At 37.2% G+C, this 25,358-nt stretch overlaps 1 protein-coding gene across 5 annotated transcripts in view; it reads right to left on the bottom strand.

The window, feature by feature from the left end:
• LOC112464271 (neuronal acetylcholine receptor subunit alpha-7) overlaps window positions 1–25,358 on the bottom strand; it is a 218,458-nt gene that overhangs the window by 141,589 nt on the left and 51,511 nt on the right. For all 5 annotated transcript variants that reach the window (XM_025031153.1, XM_025031157.1, XM_025031154.1 and 2 more), the window contains exons 3-4: window positions 12,827–12,966; window positions 6,157–6,201 (exon numbers count right to left, since the gene is read on the bottom strand). In XM_025031153.1, the coding sequence (XP_024886921.1) occupies window positions 6,157–6,201; window positions 12,827–12,966 (185 nt within the window). The remainder of the gene's footprint in view (window positions 1–6,156; window positions 6,202–12,826; window positions 12,967–25,358) is intronic.

The raw sequence follows: 25,358 nt of genomic DNA, 5'->3' as shown, positions 1-25,358 counted from the left end.
CCTGCATCTCTATCATGTAATTATGGAAATATTTAATTCTTGGCTAACAATGCTTGACTGCGCTTTTTGAGATAAACGGAGATAATAAAGATAAATTCAAGAAAATACCGACCAATGTAATAAAATATTACGCGAACAAGCTCGCTATCTCCGTCTTTGGACTGTAATCCAAGTTTTAATTTAATCTGACTAGCAACCCATTTCGTGTTCTCTTTCCTACTTTATCCTAATATATTATCTGGCTACTTCACTTTAAGAATTATTCGCTCAATTTTCTAAGTACCTCAGCTTGACTGTGAAGACAAAGAGGCGTGGCCGCAATTTTCCTGGACTCGTTCGAGAATTGTCAACGGGCACTCGATATTGCTAATCAAACAACACAAATTATTCGAGATATCAATTGGAAATAACATTGGAGCATAACTTATATAGACATAAGCAATAAAAATTTTAACGCATCAAAAATCCGACGACTCGTAGAAAAAACTTTATTTTAAAAACTTTATTTTAAATCACCGTACATTATGCTGCTATCATATGCAATAAAGATTGCTCCGTATAAATACTCCGTATAAATACCCATATAAATTTACAGTGAAAGTATAAATTTGTAGATAGATATTCAACGGATTAATTGCTCTTTCTCGCTACAAGATTCAAACGTAACTAGCTGCTTCTACGTTCTCGGTTACTCACAACGAAGCGGTTGATCTAAAATGCTAGCGCAACGAGAGGCATGATGTAGCGGTGACGTTCCTCGCGCTGAAACGTGAGTGTCGCGACAACGTTCTCGACTCCGTACATTTTAGTGCTGCTACATCGTGCCAACACGCGAGCGACATATTCGTACGTGATGATGTTACGTGTGGCAGCCTCCTCGCTTCCTCTCTTGCCTTCCCATTTCGTCGGGCCTTCGTCGGTCCTTTGTGCTCGCACGCAAAGGCAACTGATATCGCCGCTGATCTCGTTCCCGGCGAGTCGAGGATGCGCATGCACGTGCAATTATTTGGACACTTTATCGTCGTGTCGCAACTACGTTATTCCCGGCAATCGAGGACGCCGCGGCGCCGCTTGGAATCCGAAGTTGTATATCTCGGCCCGCCAAGAGTAAAAGTGCTCTTTCGTGTCTCTCGCCTAACTGTTTGCCCGCAAATGATACGAGCGGATATTGTATTCTAAAATTATCGTCACTTTTTTCAGTTACGTATAATAGAGAAGATAGTGAAAAAATGATGAACTTGTTACATCATTATATTTTTAGAGAGAAATGTTTGAGGCGCTAGTAAGTAACATGAATCGAATTTTCAGTTGATTTTATGCAAGCTTAGTTACAAAAAGTTTAATGTTATAAATCTATTCAGACTCCCCTACTGTAAAATTGTGAATTACAAGGCGTGAAAAATAACGTTGAAAAACTAAATTATTCTTGCAACTTATAGCGTCATTTTTCAATTTAGCGCAGCGTTTTCATATTTATGTTTAAAACAATTTAAAATATCATTAAAATATATCAAAGACTTCCATTTTGTTATAATTTAATATGTAATAGCAAATATTTATTTCAATTCGGCAGCTGTCAAATAGCTTGTTTTTGTCCTCGATTTATAGACACAATTCGACATATGTGAGTTATTTATTGATTACCCACACAAAAAAGAAGTTTTCGGTATATTTTATAAGTCTGTTCTATCGATTACAAACGTTATTTTTTATTGAAAAACATTTTTATTTTAATGTCCGTTGCAAGAATTTTCATGATATACTTTCTTGCTTCTTGACGTCAATCAATTCAAGATGGCTGCAGTTAGTAAATTATCTTAAGGTAAAACATTAAGCGACTCGTTAATTAAATTTAGAATTAAATTAATTTATATCTAATAAATTGGGCTAACGTGACAAATCGACGTAAGAATTTTTTTAAAAGGTCTATTATGCTAAGAAATATCTACTTTTTATTACAGTCGACATGTTCGTTCCTCATGTAGATTTGGGACGTCGATTAATATTACCTCGATCCATACGCGCTGCTCCGATATGAATTCGCGAGTAAAGTGCATTATATTATTAACCTATCCTCGAAACCGCAGCTGCGTATCGGCTATCTGTCAATAAATTATTCAACAAACTGAAAGAGTCCGGCTTGATAAATAACAAATTTTATAAGAGTGCTACTTGCAACATCACGTTTTCTTGCGTGTTTGTGAACACTACATATTGAGATAGCGACTTAGCGAAGCTAAACGATGGTACTCAGAAATAGATTATACATGCATATGTGTATGTATATGTATGTATATATTTTGGTTATTTTCCTAATATATAAAAGATGCTGTCATTATATATTTACGTTCATCAGCAGTAATAGCGAAATAACGTCTATCGCATAGCCATTAAATACGTAAATGTGCTGTCATAATGCATATGAAGCTGTTGCCAAGTACTGCTCTAAAATTCCATTTTTACCTCAGTAAATTTGAAAGTTTTGATTGACTATCTTGAAGGTGGTTTATGCGGTAAGTAATAGCTCCGTCTTAACTGATGGGACGAGGATGAATCCTTCATTTCAACTTAAGCTTTAACAACACCATTTTGAAATTCGTATTGTCTTTCTACCCTTTCTACTGAACATATCTCGTATTGCCGCATTTAAGGATGATGAAAATTCTAATTAAAATTGGTATTATGAATTTATTCCATATATAAAGATGTATCTATAAAATTAAGAGAATCAAGATACAACGTTGAAAGCTCCGGCGCTAATGAATTGAGGATGAAGCAACTTTTATGGGCACTCTCCTCTCTCTTTTTCTCTCTTTTTGCTCAACATTACCAAGAAGAATCTAGCAGCTGTCTATGATTTTTTCAACTGTTCTTTTTAGCGGCAGAATAATTTGAGCAAAAAAGCAATATCATAAAAAAGATACAATTGGACTCTATACGAATAAAAGAAGGAAGAAAAAGAGTAAAGAACAAAATAAAAAAAAGAAGAAGATGTAAGATTTATCAAAGTGAAAGCACACAAGAGGTAAAAGAGAGACGTTTCTCTTCATCAGAAATCAATTTCTTGAAGACAATAAAGCTATAAACTCACAGGATAATATCGACACTACGTGATATACGAACAGGATAAGAATTATAGCAACGGGGGAGACACTGAAGCGCCCCGTTGATATCGTAAAATCTCAAATTAATTACAGCCAGGATGTGTACTGGCTTTTTCAGGAGCCATGAACGAAACTCGCGAAAAGCTCGCAATGAAAAAGTCCAGCCGGATTATCTCGCGTCCATAGACGCTGAACGCAAACAGAGTAAATAATTAATCACCGTCCGCCAACCGCATAAAAGATAATTTACTTGCAGGCAGGCGGTTTGACGCATCAGCGCGACCAAATGCTGCGGTAAAAAAAAAGAGATGATAACCAGAATACATTTAAATATATCACGTATTCCCAATAGATTCATCAAACTTTAGCTTTTCAAAGACTCGACTGTGACATACTACCTTGATCAAAAAGTTCTCGGAATTTATTTAGAAAATGCAAAATACAAGTTTATTCATCAATATTAATATTGTCCCCTTCGAAGTACTCCCCATCGACTGCAACGCACTTATGCCAGCGCTTGATCCAATCCTCGAAACATTTTTTATACTCGGTGTTCGGTATGGCCATCAGAGCCGTCTTCGATTTTTCCATTATCTCCTCTCGGCTGCTAAAACGCGTTCCCCGTAGTGGTTTTTTTATTCGATTGAACAGAAAGAAGTCGCAGGGAGCCAAATCAGGTGAATTCGATGGCTGTTGGATGGTATTCGTTCCGTTCTTGGTCAGAAAGTTGCGGATAATGATGGCATTGTGCGTTAATGCCATCATTATCCGCAATTTTTTGACCATTGTGCGTTAATGCCATCATTATCCGCAACTTTTTGACCAAGAACGGAACGAATACCATCCAACAGCCATCGAATTCACCTGATTTGGCTCCCTGCGACTTCTTTCTGTTCAATCGAATAAAAAAACCACTACGGGGAACGCGTTTTAGCAGCCGAGAGGAGATAATGGAAAAATCGAAGACGGCTCTGATGGCCATACCGAACACCGAGTATAAAAAATGTTTCGAGGATTGGATCAAGCGCTGGCATAAGTGCGTTGCAGTCGATGGGGAGTACTTCGAAGGGGACAATATTAATATTGATGAATAAACTTGTATTTTGCATTTTCTAAATAAATTCCGGGAACTTTTTGATCAAGGTAGTATATCACACAAACAGTTCGTGTCTATTCTCTTCGGTTTTATTCCCTATTGCACGATCAATGATGTTGAGACAAGGAGTAGCATTCGACATGCCTATCCTCTCGCTGCCAAAGGAAACAAGTATATAGAAGAAAAGAAGAAAGCGCGAAGAAAGGGAAAAATAGTAAGGTTTTTGGAGAACGCGGTTCCAGAGTGCATCTTTCTGCCGTTTCGATTTTCTCGAACTCATCCCTATCGCGTCCTAACCTACAGCCTCCTTCTTTTACCCGTCTATTCTCACGCTCTTATTCCCGTGCTGTGCTCTTACCTTCTTTTTTTGTACCCGAGGGAAACACGGAGCACCTTCTTAGGGAGATAAAGAAGAAACGGTTGTCTGGATGTTCGCTTAAGGAAGTAGTCGATGCACGAGGAGACGAACCGACAATGCCGCGTTCTCGCGTTTCTGATCTACTGATTGCTCGCTCACGCGATCCGATCGATAATATAACGAAAGAATTTGTGAATCTGTTTCATCGGTCTGTAGTACACGAGTTATTTATGCGTAAAAGCGACGTTTTAAACTAATATCTTAAGTTAAATAACATTTTGTTATTTTTAATTATCATGTATGTCAAAATTTATTATTTTAACTCAAAATTACATCATTTTAACTCCGTTGAGATTTAGTTAAATTAACATTGTTTTAGTTAAATTAATGACATTGGTAATGTATGAGTAGGAGCAATGGCGACTTATAAGACTGGTTAAAAATGACTCAAATTGAGTATAATTTGACACTACGAATTTAACAGTGAAGTCTTCAGCTGTCGTAGATTTAATCTTATAAGTAAAGATTCTTCCGTTTGCACATAGTCTGTAATTAATATGAATAAAATAGTAACGTTGAGACTATTATAACGCAATTTTTTGCGCTTTATATATTAGACATAAAATTTTACTAAAGTTACACTGTTAAATGTCAAAGGATGAAATTTAAACCAATACCTTGAATTAGGTAACATTTTGTTATTTTTAAAAAACTATCATGTGTGTCGAAATTTATTATTTTAAAACAAAATAATATTATTTTAACTCCATTGGTTTAATTAAATTAACATTGTTTTAGTTAAATTAACGACACATTGAGTAGGAGCAGTAGCGACCTATAAGAATGGTTAAAAATGATTCAACTTGAGTAGGTATAATTTGATTATACCTACGAATTTAACAGTGTGTAGTTAGATTACTTAATATTAATGTGTTAGAATTAAAATTAAACTGTAGTAAATAAATAAATTGTAGTTGCGACGAGAGTTGCGAATAAACATATAACGAAAAATTTCAACTAGTTTTTTCTAATTTGACTTACAATAAACGAAGTAAAACTTTTCTATATACAAATATCTGACAGAATCGCCTAATTAAATCTCTCTGAAAAAATCCGTTGCAGAAACAAGAACTTTCCTGATTTCTCGTGTTGTATGCGAGTTGTATTTCGATCATAATTATTGGATATAACTAGATACATCCACTCAAATTTTTATTGTATTTTTTCTTTTCTCATGCTGCTTTCGTCTCGTCATGCGCGCTGCGACGGCAGATGTATTTTTTATCAGCGATATTACAACGCATCCTCGTAAATGGAAAGACCGCAGGCGATGGAAAAGTAACTGATGTAGTTATTGATTTTCTGTTAACTGGCTATTTCGCCGAGAGAATTACCGCGAACGCATTTTCAACGTGTCATTTGCTCCAACGTAACATGGAGCTGTGAAAAGGTGCTACAGAAGAATCTGTGCACGTAACCGCATATAGTTATCGTTTACGTAACTACATATATATTCACATACATTTAGTTATGTAATTAAGGAAACGTATCTTTTCCAAAAACTTATAAGAGATAAAAAAAAACTTAATTTCACTCACCAACTTCAGCCACGCGTTGGTCGTAAGTATTTGGTTCTTTTCATCCTGTAAAAAGCACAAAACAATGTTATTTTATATAAATATTGTAAAAATTACACATATTGTGCGCCATGTCATATATAATTACAATTATAATTAAAATATGTAACAAGCTTCAAGATACTTCAAGGTATTTTTCTTTGTATATATCTATATATTAAACTCTTAATGACTTCTGCTTCAGTTGTAATTAAGAATAGTAGATTGTACATAATTTTATTTCTCTTTGTTATAATATTTATCCTTCTAATTTACGATTCGTTTGCCCATTTTTGTTAAAGAAAATATAATTAACTTTTTACGTATGAAATATTTTATAATTGTTTTAAATCTACCTGCTAATAATTAGGTTTGTTACATTGCTTTATTTTCTTATTTGTTTCTAGAACATTATTGTCCTCTTTGTTCAAAGATGATGCTATATTTGACGTTGTCGACATATATATCTACGAATATAGTTCCTTCATATACCTATCTCATTCACGTTGACGCGCAAACTCAGTCATATACGTTTCACTCGATACGAGCAAACAGCACACGCATATGGCAAATATTTATTCACAAAATGAGTTGGACGTGCGATTTAACTTCACTAGTGGCACTAGTGCGCTCGATAACGCATATTGTGCCTGTAAAAAAACTTTTAAAACACAAAGAAAGTTTGACCAATGTCCATATTGTATTTAATGCAAAATTTTAGAATAATAAATCAAATTGACATATGACTATTGTAATTTTATGTTAGATATGTAACATAATTATAAATAGTCGTAATTGAATCGAAAATTATTAATCATTCGGCAGAGAGAAATTAAAATTGGAATTGTAATTGTATAATATACCTCATTTATTATATACGCGTAATGGTTTTTTGCCGCGAGGAACCCTGCAATTGCTTTATTTAACTAGATTGCGTATAAAATTTGTGTCACTAAATCTGAAGAATTGTAACAAAAAGAATAGTACACGACAGGAAAATGCGATTCAATCGTAAGAAACTCTGCTTGCAAAAAGATAACCAATAACCGTGAATTGCTGGCTGCAAATTTTCTCTCTGCAAACGACGGTTTCGACCGAGTCGACCGAACAGAATCGTCCTTTCATGCCATGTTATCGAGAGTTTCAAAGTGATTTACCAAACGAAATCGTGTTTTCGGCATCGTTGCCGATAAACAAACTTCATATTATATCATAGGCAGTATTAATTGAATTCGTTACTTGCCGAACGCATTTTACGCTGCTTCACGATGTAAAACGAGAATAAATCGGCGAGTAGTTTTTGGGAAGATCAAGAAGCACGAGTGAGCACTAAATATTTTCTGTAATCTTTTTTCGCAAAAACGTGTGACGTCGAATGAAAAAAAGGGATACGCTTATAAGTCGTAGGTAAACGTGTTCTTTGCATTGTCTGTTAATTTAATCAAAATCCACTACAATATATTCAGTTATAGTAATTTATATAAATATTTTGTCGTTCACACTGTACAATATCGAGTAATTATAAACGTCACATTGCAAAATTTAATTTAAAAAAAATTAATTTAAATAGTTGGAAACCAAGAATTATGCAAAAAAGTGTAATTTTAAATTGCAATTTTCCTCTTAAATGATTTAAAATAATATTTAATCAAATTTCCATCATTAAATTGTACTTGAAAAAATACATGGTTTCAGCGAAACATTTTATTTTATAAATTTTATTAAATTATTATTTTATTAAACATTTTATTTTATACCGTCAAAATTATATTTTGCATTAAATATAAAATTTCAATCTAAAAAGTGTAATATTTGTAACTTAAAATAGCTTTTAATTTATTTATATTGTTCTGATTTATGAAAGAAGCTAAAGGATGTATATGTAAGATAAAAACTTTTAATAAAAGCTCAATAAGTAAAGTCAAAAGAAAATAATTACAAGTTTTTGTCGAATTTTTTTCTTATTTTCTCGTTGTGCAGTATGAAATGTAATAGTGAGGATTTTGCGTGACAAAGATACCGGTCGTACGACCGAGACATTTCTCTCGTAGTCACGTCTTTTCGCGGCGCACTTCCGCTTCCGCTACGCCGACGTTCTTTATGTATGAGTAACACGGACGCGTTTTGTCACGACTGGCTCATTGGCGCGACGTAATTGCACCTTGCGACAAAGACTAAAAACTTACGGCATAGTGCAATGTTCATCACTCGTAGTGTCGGCCTGGGTAAAGGCGAACGAAATTACGAGTGATGCTACGAATTAATTTCTGTTATTGCATCGTGAATCATGAGATATCGCGAGTTGATGTCAACGAAGTTATTGCGATATTTCTAGTTTTCAAATAGACGCTATAAATAGATAAAAATTGATTTTCTTTTTTACGAGCAAAATGAAAGTGAAATTTTCAGACCAGAATAATTTTTCTAGGGTGTTTATAAATTCTTCAGTTTTTTTCCGTAACAGACAGTGTGCCACTCAGTTGGGTAACGTTATATGCGTTACAAACTGTCGACACGATACAACAATCTATCAAACTTGCTGAGCTCAGCTCAAAACGAAATCCGGCAAACGGAATGAATAAAAAAGTGCGAATGTTATGGCTCGCTCTCCCGTCTGAAATGATGCGAAATTGGCATACCGATTCCGCGTGACGTCGAGATTATTCGACAGACCTTGCGGAGATATACAAAATACGCGCGATTTCTGATCGATGAAAGGTAAGAGTTTCATTTCGCGGCCGACAATGGCGGTAACAATGAATACTGCATTTCTTTCATTCTGCAGAGAATGAAATGTATTACGAATTGAATTTCCATTGATTTCATTCGATAGAAACGGTCCACGAAGGAAGCCCGGATAAAATCACGTATCGTCATACAATTTATCCGCAGAGACGCGAGAAGTCTTAATTAAGGACGAGCGATGAATTATGATAATTAACGTCATCAGGCGCTGACAAAGTGCATAAACATTCGTCAAGCGGAAAGGTGCGACCGTTTCGAAACAGAAGTTTCTGCAATATGCGCTATGATTAATCGACGAAACATGTCGCGTGACGCAAAAAGTTCACGATCTGTGTATTTTGACCGCATAATGCACAAGTTCTATTTGTTCTGTTTGAATCTCGTCGTTAATAAATAATTTACAGTCGCTATAATTTCTGTTTTGTATTTTATTGCGTTTTGAAGAAGAAAGCACAAAAACAATAAGTTTGGATTATGCCTTTATACCATTTTTCATTATTTTCATTTATAAGGCATATAATTTACGAACTTTATGGAAAATAATATATCACATTTTGTTGACAGCAGTAGGCGGAAAAACAGTGAAAATATCTTTTTCAGCTGTGAGACATATGTGTTTCGTTCCGCGTTCGATTGCAGCAATCAAACAAATGGTGAATCAAACAGTAGCGCGACTCAACGTTACATCGGCCACGAGAAGTAGAAAAAGTGGCGACTAAGCGCGATCAAATGTTTACGACCTACCACGAAACATAAAAAGTTTATAGCACGCTGAAGAACTTGAAAATGGAATTAAGAAAAACGTGATCATTGCTTGCAACATTATATCGGTGCGTAGTGTTGGAAAAAATAATAAAAATCGCGCAATATATGACATACATATAAGTACATATCATAAACAGAACACATGTGCATTTATAGATCGAATGATGAGACAGTTAAGATTATTTAAGAGAGTTAATATTCTTCGTAAATGATATAGTGTTGTTTCGCGAGACTTTTCAGCTACCTAAAAATGTGATTGGTTTCACGTTACGACTTCACGAATGTCGAAAGTTTTGTTGATCTTGTTTCACCACCGTGTTCTCTGCTTTACCCAACATACGGAATCAGGTTCCTGCCATTATGAACTTTTCTATGTGACCAATTAAAGAAACGCCGCTTTTACGAAAGCTCTCGCCTTCCAATTTCGACATCAAATAAAAGTTTTAATTTAAGGTTAAATGTATTAACGAAGTACTTCTTCGACTGTGATGCTCTCGTATTTAGATTACATAAAGTACCGTTTTAATAAAAGTCCCTGACAGATTAAATATAACCGAATCAATTTTTAATTAAAAATAATTATGTACTATACTATATTGTATAATAATTCTGAAAATAATTTAAACGGTGGAATTTGTAAAAAAAAAACAGTTATTTAAATAATATTAATACCATGTGTGTTTCAATTGTAAAATATCAAACGACAAATTGTATCGCTATATTGTATTAACCGTACAAAGAAAGCAGTTCAAGGATTTTATTCGGAAGTAATGGAGAAATTTTGGCACCGTAAGATTTATAAATTAATTCATTAAGGTTGGATTTCTTGTTGCAATTCGCGCCGGATAAGAAAACTACAGAGATACCCGTCGTTTCCAAAGGCAACGATACTTTGAAAAGGGAAACGGCAAAAACCCCAGTCAGCTTGAGCGATGCGACTTAGCGAAACGACGACGCGGACGTAAGGGTGGCGAGTAGGTGGGTTGTAATGGAATATGTTTTGCTACTAGAGGGATGAAAGAGAGTTCGCTCCGGAAATGTCTGCGCTCTTAATGTCCAGAACACATAGCGGCCTTTTGTTTTTACAGAAAATGTATCAGATTGTATGAACTTCTAAAGGAAAAGCTATGACGGAATATAACGATAACTATAACACAATGAGAATAATGATAATAGTAATGGCACGAAACTGAGAAAGAGATAAAGACTCATATTATCTGGATAATCACGTCCTTTGTGAATAAATAAAAGAAATGCCGGCGACATACGCGCGCGGCGCATGTTTTCTTGCAAACAGTAGGGGTATTCAAATAAGTTAGAGTTTAACGGTTTGACGGGGTTATGTCGGGTTAAAGTCGGGTAAAAAGTTAATTTTTACACTTTTAACCCAAAGATTAATGTGATAGGTTAATGAAACACTTATGTATTTTGCATAACCTTAAAAAGTAGCGCGCCCAAAGTTAATTAATTAACTTTTTACTCGACTTTAACCCGACATACCCTGTCAAACCGTTAAACTTTAACTTATTTGAATACCCCTAGTGTTTACTTTCTATAATTAAGCTGTATCAAAGTTACGTTGATACTCTTATATTAAGATTTAAGAGAAGTAAAATAGCGAGATAAATATCTAAATAAACTTTGTTTATTCAAGAAGATGACACAGTATCTGAGAAATACGTAAAACAGTTGTAGAATCTTTGTTGCGAGCGAAAAGTAAAGTAAGTATCGGAAGCTTGTGACGTAAAGAGGCTCGGCGTGACGGTACGGATATATTCCCTCGGCCGTTAACTCTGGCCGTAAGGATGTTTTGAGAGGAAACACTTTCAATCGGTTTCTTTAATCCCGGCTATATATTACTTCCGCCAGGTTGGCGGAACCGAAGTGGATTGCAAGTATCTTGACGTACTTCCTCCCGGTCAATTTATAATTGTAATCGGGGATCCGGGGAAAAAAACCCCGCACTGTAAATTCTTAATGAACGTTGAATGCCGTACATTCGTTACAACCATCAAATATTGATCAATCGGGGATTTTATTTTTACGGATCACGATAATGCTCACGGGCTAGAACGCTATCGACTATTCTCCAACTAGTCTACAGGGATCATTTGATACACCTTTAATTTCAAGCTTTGCCGATATAATATGTATGCGTCAGAAAATACCAAGATACGGAAAAGATACACACGAAGCTGCTATCGATGAAAATTTAATATATACGATTGCTACGAACGGAAAGTTATATAGATAGGATTTAGTAACATTTTGCCGTGCACGCAGAAAATATATGTATTCTACTTTTCATACCAAGAATTGACATCCGTCTCGGCGTGTTCCTCATTCAAATTGAAATGTTTCGACTTAAATTGTGGAATATATTTCTCGTCTATACAATAAATCTGTAATGAAAACGTTCGCGTAATAATTTATATTTCTCGCGTAAAATTGTAATTGCAAAATAACATGGAAAAATTCAGTAAACTTCTTTCAAAACACTTTGCAGAACAAGAATTTCCTTAAATACAGAATTAACGATTGCACGCTGAATTCTTTTTTGTCTTGCCAGCGCGTTTTACTATCGGACACGTTATCAGATCTTTTCTTAGGAACCGTATTTAGATGATATACATTGTATGCATTTACTGATGGAAGTAAATAACCGCGCGGTAAGAGAGAGTGCGAAGATGGAGAGCGTAATGCAATCCGGCCGGCCTCATTCGTCCCCGCTTAACCATGCTCTCATTTAGATAAGCCCGATATTTTGACGTGCAAAAACTTGAGCGGCTAATCTTGGCGCTTCTTATCTCGAGGGTTCACACGGAGGCTGCAGAATAGCCACCTCATAATGGATATTCACCCTTAAGATTTGAAATATATCCGCGAATTCACGCTAATCTTATCGCTATACTTAAGATAGCCAACTTTATATGTTCTTAGTTGCTATCAGTGTTAGCTATTGCATATTCAATTAATCATTGTCACATGTGCATTCTGACCTTAATCGTTGTGTATTTAAATAATTGATATAACGATTACAATAATAATGTTATAAGTAAATATGCTCTCGAGACTGCGAGGTGTGTGTTTTATGCGTAATATGCTAAAATATGTGACGAAAGGGAAAGGTTCGGTAACTTACCACGTCGATGATTTGCTGTAGAGTGATGCCAAACTTCACTTCCAGTGGTTCGCTCTCATTCGCGACCGGTCGCTCCAAGGTGTTGTAATTTGCCAGCAGGTGATTCAATAAGCGTTTCTCGTGGCGCCCGCAAAGGCTTTCTGCGATAAAAAACGAGACAAATCGAGTGTCAGTCAAGCCTCGTACATTATTCCGGAGGGTGTGAGCCGCAAATAATCGCGACCCTTGTCAAAGCGTATTTACGAACAGATACGAAAGAAAAGATCTTCGCTTCGTCGACAACAGCTTTTTTTCTTTCGCAAAAAAAAAGCATAATAAGAAGCAATTTAATTTATATTTCTGTTACAATGGGCAGAATAAACAATTCCGGAAACATTTTTCTATTCACTGCTTCCGTTTTCAAACAGTCAGCCATTTGCATGAAAAACCAATTATTTACGCACTTTTTAATACTGATAAAAGCTACACGTATTTTTTTCTCATCGGTTTCAGCAAACATATTGTAGAGTCACTGCGATAGTCGATCAATAACTGATATTAAATTCCATTGAATTAATATAAATCTATTTTCAAAATATATAAAGTTACATCGTTTTCTTTTCAGATATAAAGTTTTTAATAAGTTCTTATAGTCTTGTTGAGATATAAAGGCTTATTGTGCTAAAAAATTGAGACGTAATTAAATACAAAAAAAAACTTATAATTAACTTATAAAAAATGTCACTCATCGCGTAAAATATGTTTTACTGGTTGAAAGAAATTCAATAAATATCATAAATCAGCCTATAATGTTTCTCTTAAATCCCCACAGATGCTAATGTAACTTGTTCGTGATCGATCATATTTCGGCAGTCCTAATGCACCGGGGACGAATAAATGCATATCGACGATTATAAAGTTCACGAGTTTCCAACTTGCACGAGCGTCGATAGAGAACTCCGGTGCGAGCTCCGAAGCCGTCCGGGGACGCGCTTTGGTCCCACTTTCCCGTTCGGTTCCGGTCTATCCGCGGCTGAACGACGGCGTGAGCAAACTACTTTAATCCATCGACAAACACGTCGTGAGTGCGTGCATTCCGTCCCCGACCATTCCAGGGGCCCAGATTGTACCTACTCGAGCACGTGCTGCTGCGGGATCAAGTTTGGGCTTGGGCGCGGTGTGTGCCGACGCCGCAGAATACGAGATGCAACAGGACCGCGTCCACGGGGAGAATAATGGTCGTCGGCCCCGCGACTGAATTCGGCGCACGTGCGCCCATTGAAGACGAGGACCGAGGTATCGTGAGGTCGCGACAAATATACCGTGCGCCGTGAAACGTTTACCGCCGCGCGGTACACGGTCCATCGCCTGCTTCAAATATTTCGCGATCACATTCCGACTCTCCCACCCCCTCTCCTCTCCCCGCCCTTCATCACCCCTTTAGATACATTAATATTCTGAGTCCGAGCGGGGTACCGGGGTATCTTAGAGGGTCTGAACTTCCTCGCAGAATTCATCGCTTCATCATGTTACAAATTCCGTTGGCCGATAATCACGTACTTCGTACAACTCGGTTCTCCCTGAAACTCGGGGTCGTTCGGGTTGACAAAGGAACATTATATGCATAATACAATACGGTGTATTCCGTTTGCATAGAGTTAAAATCTCACGGCGTACAATAATTAATTTAACATTGAAACGGTAATTATCGTTCGCATTTTAAATGCGTCTCTTTACAATTGACTGCGTTGAGTTTCTCAAGCGGCGCACTACATTTTTAATAAATATGAACTCGTTGGCATAAACTCATACCGTAAAGTCTGATTTCTATTTAAGATTTCTTCACTTTAATATATTTAAAATAAATCTATATTTTACTTCTTTCTAAAATATAAATAAGAATCGGCAAGAAGATGCCAATGGCCGACCAAATTCAAAGAGTTAGAAAAATCGAATATCTTTTCTAAATAGAATTTTAAGTCATCTCTATAATGCATCTATTTCAGTGGGACGATAGTGGCTGTGAATTATTCAGACACGTGTAATTACTTACGCCTACTTACTTTACTAGTACTGGTTAATTGTTTTCAAGCGGGCGTTTCTCTCATGGGGCATTTCCGGATCACAAGAATAAAATTAATGCAATCGTTAATCAGATTAGTCAAATGTATTACGCATATATCGATCCGACGTTATAATTTCTAGTTTATACACTACGGGAATATCGCGAGGCGTTGATTAATCACCTTTGTAACGCCCAACGTAGAACGTATGTCACACATTTGACTACGTACGCTGTGTAAACAGGCCGAATTATTAGGACTGCAATTATGCGGTAAAAAAGTAATTTATCGTTGCATTCCCAATGGCCGGGCCCAATGAACGATTTATCGGACGCTCGCTCGAAGAACAGAAAAATAAACCAAAAACTCCGTTCAATTAGCCGCTTTGACGGTAACAAGCGGAAATTCGTACACACACATAAAACGTCATCTCGTAAAATATAAAAAAAAATAGCCAGCAATGCGTTATCGCCAATTTTCGCTTCGAAAGGCAGCGCGCCGTTCAGGGATATTAATGAATTGAAAAAATCGATAGCATCGCCAAAGGATGGCGATAAACGTGAATCCCTTTTAACGACCTCTCGCACGGAAGTAATACGGTTCGAGACTTGTCTTGAACTTCTTGAATGAGCGATGGCGAAACGGAGCAGCAATAAGCAACTTCGCCGAATCGTGCAACGGCTATTTAGACGAGTGTTGGAAGACGATGGCAGTAATTAATGAGGTATACGTAAAACCGAAAGAGAACTTAGGGAAAACTAAGTAGGCACGTGCGTTGCAACTCTCCCGTGCACCGTAGAACTCGTGTTAATGAGTCTCCTCTAAGGAGGAAGAAGCAACACTAGAACCGTGGAGAATATCTTCTAATTATTACACGCAAATTATACACGTGGACAGAAAATAAGTGGTTAAGATACTCTCATATAAATGCTGATATGAACAATACATTTAAGAAGAAAAGAATTTAATCAAATCAAAGAGTTTATATAGGTTTAGAAGAGACATCAGCTATTATATTTAGATATAGATAAATGTGGGCTGCTTACAAAATGCTGCACGTACCATCCTCACTTGCTATACTTTGGATCTACATACAAGTTTAGCATTTCAGCATTCTTTCCTTTTCTTCTACGTTGTTTTAACTGTCTAATGTAACATTCACATAAGAACTACATCGTTCGTCATTTGCATAACTTTAAGTCTTGCATATCTCGGGTGTACAACGAGCATAAATCGTGCATTTAGAACAATAGCTCCGCAACTTTCCTACGTATTTTCTCATTACTCCCGATAAAGCTTTGTTATAATTCACAATAGTTTATTCAATGAGCATTAAGCTGTTTTATCACATGAATTAAACTGTTCAAATTGCTAATAATGAGAAACAAGCATGTGTTGAGAGCAACCGGAGGGCGTGAAATGCGCAAATTCTATAAATAAGATTATCTCTCGTAATGCTAATTCCTGAAAATCAACATTAACCTGGCAAAAAGGCACAGGAAATGCGCCTCGCAAATGCCACGAATAGAATCAATCTCGGTATACCATCATTTCATTGTCGAAACTAGCGGATTAACGAGGAGATTCTCAACGAGAAGTTGTAAATTAAAGGCCATAAAAATAATTGTTATTTTATTTCAAATATATATTCAAATATTTTTTTCAATATATTCAATATATTTTTCGTGTATAAATTAAGTGGATACTTCATCCTTTTATATATGGGTAAACAAATTCATAATTCATGTATATGTATACGTATGGTTTTAATCTGATCTAAATTTAGATCAATCGGATATAAAATAAATGGAATAAGCGTGACATATAAATGAGAAAAAAGAGATAAATTTAACGAAAAACACAGAATAAAATAGAATTATTTCGATTGCTTAGTAGTTGGCATGATATTTTTCTCAAACATAAAATGTTAAAGAAAAAAAAAACGGAAGAGAATGAAGAAGCAAAAGACAACAATGTTACTTTGTAGAGAAGTTTGTCACTATTGTTGACTTAACTATTTAAAAAGTATTACCCCAGATGAGTTCAAGAAAGTATCTAGAAGTGCACAGTTTAAATCGCTGCAAAGAAGAATTCCGAATGCGTAACATGAACATGTTGAAAAACCCTACAAAGGTATATAGTACGCCAATGAAACTTCCTTCGAGTGAGATTATTTTTATTTCAAAATGTGCAAGAAATGAGAAATTCCGCACAAAAGCAGCAAGTACGTGACATTCGTGACTTTTCGGCAGATCTGAGAAAAGCTGAAAGTACCATTATTTGACGGAGGATGAGTTTTAATAGTATCGCACAAAGGGTTTCCAAAAGAACCGCGACGACTTCATTTGGTCGATTTAGATTAATGAGATTGAGTTTGGGGGAAAGAATTGGCACAAAGAGAGATTGAAGTATAGCCCGCAGATTCTGACATATAATAGCCGGTAAAACCCATTCGGTCGAAATACGTGTCGAAATACGCACCGACATGAATGGGTAGCCGGATATCCTTTTCGCCGACGTGTCGACGTCACTGTCATCGTCAACGAAGTACCTGAGCTTTACAGGAAGTATCGCCATGGACGGCGGTCTTTGTAAGAACAGACCATGTGCTTATCCACGCGTGTGTATGCTCGACACGTGCGCGGAGCTGCGATATTTTCCTTCCTACGTCATTACTGACGACATGCTGGCGACAATATAAAAATACCGGTCGTAATAAAGAATGAACGACAATTGTTACAGTGTTCACTGGGGAAACGCGAGTGTCCGAAGACGATCGATGAGGTGAATGAAACCAAGTTCGGCATTATCATTGAAAATAAATTTTTCAAGATGCCCCCGAAAATTATTTAATATACTTTTGATTAATTTCTCTCTTATATCAATTATCCAATCGAGAAATATTCTTCTTATTTAATTAATTTCATTAATTGCGATTGATGTTTTTATATAATTGAAAATAATCCGTGATTAAATTGAGGTATTAACGCGAAAATGTTCAATATCATTAAGAAGTCTCTCAGCGAAAAATTGAAGGATTGGTATTATACTCCAGAAATTTTATAATCTTATTGTCGCGCGCTGAGATTCTTTATAATCCTCACTTATCCTTTTGTTTGTCGCGGTTCAACCTCGAAGGGAGCAACTTTCAATAAACTTATATACCAGGTAAATAGGATTACTTTTATAGAACGGCGTCAGGGGCGGTTTTTACAGCCCCGACGTCATCCTCATCGTCTCGACCGGTTAAGTCTTCCAGACACTGGCAGAATCCGCGCTATGAATGGCAGCCCTCTTGAATACCGGCGTGTGAATTCGCCCACCCGAGTATTCACGCGTGGGCATCATCACCCCAGCCCTTCTGCATATAGTAATATATATCTACTCCCGGAAACCCACCTAACTATGGGTCACGTGTGGACGACAGCTCGATTAACTCTCTCAGTCCCAAGCTTTTCGACATGTCCCTCATACTAAACGGAAGATAGTTCAGGCCTCACAAAGATTGTCATGCTAGTGACAGTCTACTTTCTGTGATTGTGTGCACCGACATATATGAGATTCAAGACACAAACGTGCTGATCTCAATACTTAGTTTACAGTTATTGTCTCTTCGCTTATGCAAAGATAGTTTCTGTTCTGGAGGTACTTTGTGGAAATTAATCGGCGAAATTTATAACATGTTGGTAACTAACATAAGTTTGTATCAGTCTTAAAATAAGACAATTTATGCTTCTGTTATTTAAAATTTAACTTCTTGAAACTCATTTAAGGTAAATGTACCAATGCCTGGATACGTACCTATGTTTGGACATTTTTATCATTTTAGTCCTTAAATAAGTTATACGCGAATTAAAATCAAAGAGAATCAAAGATAAAAATATTTTTCTTGTATTATATTTTTATCTTTGATTTTAATTCGCGTTATACTTGTTTAAAAACTAAAATGCTAAAGATGTCTCGGTATTGGTACATTTATCTTAAAGTAAAAGTATTAATTGCAGACTTTCTAATCTTTCATTTTAAATCCACCACTTGTAATGGGCAAAATAAACCATGTAAAAATAAAATTCTTTCTATAAAAGAATTTCTATAAGAACTGGTTCAGTGACATGTGTGTACAAAGATTTAACGACTTCCGTTACACAGTCGCGTTACGATCATACATGTACTCGTCTTTATCGCCTACGAGACGGATCAACGTGTTGCGATACGCGAAGCAGTTTCCATAAAGACAAATATTATTGTGTCCATCTGGTGCATATGTATATCTACCTTGCAACATGTTCGCGAGATGTGCATTTAGTCGCACGTAGCAATAACACGCAGCTGCATTCCCGCGCGGTGCAACGACTCTCAACTCGGTATGGGAATGTTAGTGCCATTGCATAAGCATTTACTTACAAGTTTCGCTGTTGCATCATGCGATTGATATTAACACCTGTGAGAAAACAACACGGCACGATCGACGCAACGGTGCAGTTAAGAATTTCAATTAGACAATGTACCGTCGATCCTTATATATTACATACTTTATTTCAATTATAGAGAATTGAAGAGGTAAAGAATCACAAAAATGTCTATATTAAAAAACGCGTCATAAATTAATTTTTAAATGCAAAAGATTAAAATTAATTAAATGCGTTAAAGAATTTTTTAAATATCATTCGGTATGCCAGAAACTCGAACAGCGTTCGGAGATTGTGTTCTTAGCGTACCTCGGTGTGGCGCTTTTTCATAGAGAAGGAATCCTAATAAATAAGCGTCGTTTAGTAAATACCGAGACATTCTTTACGAGGAAACACGCACAAAAGGCGAAGTCACGAGGAATAATATTCGCATCTGGCATCGAGCATTTTTATTCCCTTCGAGTGCATTCGTCTCGTAACGTAACGGCAAAGTTAAAGCAACGCTGTTGCTCAACGGCATTTTTCATTTCCGTCGTTACACTTGGAAGAAGTCTAAACTAGTCCGCACCACTACCGCTATAAAACTGTCCCTAGCCAAGTGAGTAGTACCATCGCTCCCTTTGCTTGCGCGGTAAATTTCCCGGAAAGTCAGCGAAGTCTATCAGTCAGTGCTCGCGACCGGGGCCTTAGTGCCTTCTCTCCCGAATTCTCCTCGTCGGATGTCGAGACGCTGAAGGAGAGCGAAAATTATTATCACGCTAACGTATCGTCCACGTCAGTTCCGTGCCAGACAAAACACAGAAAAAGAGAAAGAGAAAGAGAGAGAGAGAGAGAGAGAGAGAGAGAGAGAGAGAGAGAGAGAGAGAGAGAGACGACCGCGTCTGGAAACACGCTTTCTTGACATCGAAACGTCTGGTACACTGTACCTACTAAATTCTGCAAAGCTCCGCACCAGGTGATCGTAGAAAGCAATCACTGCAAATACCGTGTCTAGATTCAGCGAACGAGTAGTACGAGATAATTACAAAGAGTGCATTATAAACAATATAAGATAGAAGCTAAAACTTACAGAAATACGCAAATAAAGCCATTTTAAGATATAAATGTGTAAATTTACAACTATCTGAAGTAGTAGGTAACCCAGAAAAGCTTTCCTTCGGTATTTTTCTCTTACTTCGCTTTTCTGAAACGTATATCAAGGACACGTTAATTGTTTGCGTAGAGCAGCCTATTATTGCCGTGGGATGTACAAAATTTGTATCGAGCCGCTTAGCAGCGTGCGGCTAACGCGTGGGTGTGCATCAACGGGATGTGTCGTTGCGGGAAAAGCTCGACGGAGCGTCCGGGAGAGAAGCTCTGGACCGAGGATCGCACGTGTGTTCGTCTGTGTGTAGCGAAGAGGCGAGAGAAGGAGAGCAAGAAAGGGACGGACGCCTGGCGCGGCGGACGGAAGGGAGGATGCCGAAGCGGAGGCGAGCCGAGGCTCGAAGCTTCATTGATCCACGAATATATACACCGCCTACGACGTAACTTTGATCACGCTGTAAACAGAATACCCTGTCACGTAGCAATGTTGCCTTCATCTTAAGAAGAGACTTTTCTCTCTTCTTCTTCTTCTTATTATAATGGCCGTCGAGCTCTGCTCAAATAAAGGCCAGGGCGAACCAATAGTCGTATAAGCCGCAAGCGGCGTATATAAAAAAGATTGTAGGCCTCAAAAGGCGTCGATACACGGTACTGATAATGAAAAACACAATGCAGACATTAACAGTCGCAATACTTTAAAAAATTTTCCTTTCGGACAAAACACGTCCGAACTGGTCCGTGCCCGTTGCGGCTCTGAGAGACTTTTCTCTCGTGTATAGGCCAACGCGGCGCGATGCGTTTCTACGCGCTTTGCGAAAAGGATCCTTGATCTCTGCCACCTGCTCAAGTTGCCGTATTCGATAGCAGTGGCAGAATTGAAAAACGCGAGTGGGGCGTTCGTGCGGCTCAAAAGTGTAACGATACACTAGAATATCTTGTTAAACAAAGGCATTCGTTCTCACTCGCGACTTCGTTCAAAAGCCAAAAAATCCGTATAACAATTTCGCATTTTTTAAAATTTTATATAAAGTTACGTTTGAAACAGATTTAATTTTGATGAAATTTTATATCGTAAAATTATTTTAATCTTTTTTATCATTTTCTCAGTAATTTTATCGGTAGTTGATATTGAAAACCATTAATTGGTATGACGTAATATGCAAAGACTAAAATATCCCATGTGACGAAGGATGTGATCGTTATGCCGGTAAGACTAATCAAATTTTTTTAAACCGACCTATATTTTTTAAAGCTCTTTGAAATAAATTCGTTAACCTATGATAAATAAATGTTATACATTTGTCGCATCCTTGTTGTTAGGTATATAACTCGCTATAGACAGGGTAATAACGGAAAGAGACATTACGTATGCGAATATTCTTTTGACATATTTACTTACAACGAAGTGTACTTAATTCACGTAAAAGATCGCGACCCCTTCGTGGAGCATCGCTGAAAGGCGATGCAGCTCTTATCTGGTAAAAAAGTTTAAAGCTTCATTGATCTGGAAAGGGTTTACGGCGGCTACCAGGTAACTTTGATCACATCGCGCACCGCAACCAAAGTACTCTATCGATCCTCGTTTCCTCCCGTTTCCTCCCGATCCCGCCGAATAATAAATTTAAAGAAGTTCTTATACGACAATTTTACGTCAGTCTAATAGAAATCGCTTTTTTATTCAATCTAGCTTTCTCTCTTTCGATAAAATTTCACTCTTAATAGATTGTTGCACGGTTAATTTTTAGCGTTTAGAATTTCGCTTTAGAGTTACGATGACTATCTAGAACAGAATCGACTGATTTTCTGTCCTGCAGAATAATAGCCGACAGTATAAATCAATAATACCAAGGCATTTCAATCGGATTACCCACGCGATCGCGCAATTATATATATTATATATTCCTATTGTGTGCCTATATATGTATGTGTGAGCCGTATCGAATCCCATATATTATCGGCAATAGACGGCGCGCGTAGATAATACGAAGACGTAAAAGTTTCAATATCGATCGAACTTTACAGATATCCAGACGTACACGCTATGTCGAATGCGATCCTTCTTATTGCCCATTTGAGCGTAGCTGTAAAATCTAGTAGAGCTATATATAAGTTGTGTTCTTGTATATTAAAGAAACTCAAATATTTCCCGAAAATGGAAGTGTCTGTTATATGTCTCATGAATGTTATCATTCTTCTTTGCATCGGATCAATTTGCACACAATTCACGACAAATAGGTTTTGTTGCATCCTTGAGTGGCAAAGATCCCGAGTGCCCGCGTCGGCGTCGGTAATGTAAGCGCATGAGATCAAGGGTTTCAGTTTCGAGTACAAAAGTCTCGGGTGCACACACGAGCATGCAAATGGAAATGCGCGGACTTAGTTTCGCGCAAACATCGCAGCTGGAACCCGCTAACGATGCGGACAACGAAAACTTAAGTGCCTCCAAATTTGCGGAAACTAATGTGACCGAAAGTAGTACTTCCGCATCGGCTGCATACTTACTGACGCTACGTACGATACATAGCGCGTATGTTGGTCGCGATAGTAGTGCGGTCTAAGGGTGGGCGAGGTGGGATAGGAAAACCGCACCGGAAGGTCGCACGGAAGCTCAAGTTCAAGTTTCGGCATGGTCTAATCAAAAGCCTTAATTGGCTTTTGGCCAACAGAGGCGCGACACCGGTGCTCCATTTCACGCGGATACGAACCTTCCATAGTTCATGCGAATTCCCGTCGGAATCGGTATCCGCGATGCATAGAATATCCTAACATAGTTAGACATCTAGAGCATGACGTAGACTGAATATAAAGATCCACAGCCTTATTATATATACATACATACACGCATACATATAGTTTTATCTATCCTCGATGCGACGCGTTCGTATTTAAATACGAAATGTTAGATACCGACCAACGAAATTCGGTATAACTTTGAAGGAAAATTTCACGAAAAGAGCAAAAAGAATATTCAAAATGTCGAAATATTAATGTGTGGCAAGAATGATATCGAGCGTGTCTCGAAAATTTTTAACGAGAACAACTTTGCGCTCGCCGCATACAAGTTTGAAAATGTATGGAATTCATTACTACTTGAATAGACTGTCGGTGCCGTCGAGCCTATTGTTCGAGTTTTCCGCGGGATGCAAAATCGAAAGTAGTGCAAATCTATGGGCAAGCAACTTAAATTAGATTTTCCTGTTAGGATGCATCACGAGAGGGTTTCCGATGAAAGAACAGAAAGCAAAGGAAAACGTTGAAAACCGTATACCGAACTCGCCAATTGTTCTTTCGAATAATTAAATATAGTCGGAATACATATTCATCGGGATCGTTAAAAGAAATCCGGTATGGTTTTTCAAGAGAATGTTATTTTTTATTTATCTCAATGTCTCTTTTGCCTTTCTTATTTGATCAAGCATAAATTTTCGCTTACTGTCGTATCGAATTTATTGTAATAGATACCAGGTAGTACTTTTGTTCAACATAATTTCTTTATAATACAATATATTATGTACTTCAATATTATTGTTTAATTTGAATAAAGTTCTTTGAAGAATATGGAATCGAATTTTTTTTATTTTATTGTTTCCATTATAGTAAACTAAATTAATTCTGAAATAAGTAAAAGATTTGTCATTGAGTTTAAAGATCCTGAAACGCACTTTCCTCTAATTAGATCATTTATAACTAGGAGATTGTATCTAAACGGTCGTAGAATTTAAGCAGAATATATAATCAAATATCTGTCGATTAAAAGTCTCAGTTTAGCAAAAGCAGTCAAACTTTCTAACGCCTTTAAGCTAACTATCCAATTTTAGCAAGCGTAAAAAGCGATTCGCGGATTTTCCGCTCTGTAACGCTTTAGGTATTTTATCCGCTTTATGAAGCAACGCGAGGAAGTCAGCGAAGCAAATTGTCGTCGCGACGTGCATCGAACCATAAATGCATAGGAGCTAAAGTAAAATAACACTGCGAACTCGGGCAAAGTGCGCGGATACTCTCATGTGGAAGATGCGCAAGCACACGTTATAATTACTTCGTTCGCCCGTGCCAGCTTTCCTTTAATACAGCGTCCGAATTTCTTTTTAGCATTTCTCACAAATCAAAACATCTGTTCGAACAATAAAAAAATAGAGATAAGAATCGACGCGTGTCGCGTGCCATATTTTATAGGATTATTTTTTTTTCTAAAGGCCATCTTAAAATAAATTTCGTAATATTACATCGTGGAACGGCGGAAGGCGAGTAGCAGCATTGTGAAGTTATACCGGTCTAAACATTCCGCGCCTACGCGACATAGGCATAACGTATGGTTATTTCTGACGGCCCCCTTTTCGCCGAGCTGTCATCCGGCGTGCAAAATACGCAGATTACATTCTGAAGCGGAGTAACCGCCATCGTATCGACCGACGCGTCGATGATGCGTTCTGTAAATGGCGGCGCCGTCTCTCAATTTAGCTCCCTTTGCCACGTACTTAAAAGCACAGCGACACGCGCTCAGCCCCCTAGGGCTCGTAGACCCTAATTAGCTTCGGTGCAAATAAAGGGTCACCTCTCAAAAGAGACCGCGATGAAAAGCCAAGGGTGGGAAGAAAGGCAATATGGATGATGTTCGCTACTAAGCGCGCTCAAAAATTCATACGCTCGTTCGATCGTTCGAAGGACGATTTAATTGCAGCTTCCGCGTGCTACAATTCGTTAATTACAGCACGCTTTCATGTCGGTTTTGCAGAATCATTTATACATACAATTGTCGGTCGAATTAACCCAGCGAAATAAAGTTATTGCTAAATTACAATGTCCTAGTTTTTTTTTCGCGACCTATTTCTGTTTCGAATTCAAACGAGCGAAATTGTAAATCCGCATCACCGCGTCGCGCGGTTATTCAATTTTATAAGTTTCATCTCTGAAACTTTTATTAACTATGTACGCATGTATATAACTTACTTATGAGTGACGAATGCACAAATATATGTATACATATACATATACATA

This window comes from Temnothorax curvispinosus, unplaced genomic scaffold (assembly GCF_003070985.1).
Source record: "Temnothorax curvispinosus isolate PA1 unplaced genomic scaffold, ASM307098v1 QBEX01014078.1, whole genome shotgun sequence".
NCBI classification, from domain to species: domain Eukaryota; kingdom Metazoa; phylum Arthropoda; class Insecta; order Hymenoptera; family Formicidae; genus Temnothorax; species Temnothorax curvispinosus.
The sequence above is the reverse complement of the archived record's forward strand: the minus strand, read 5'-3'. Positions and strand labels throughout refer to the sequence as shown.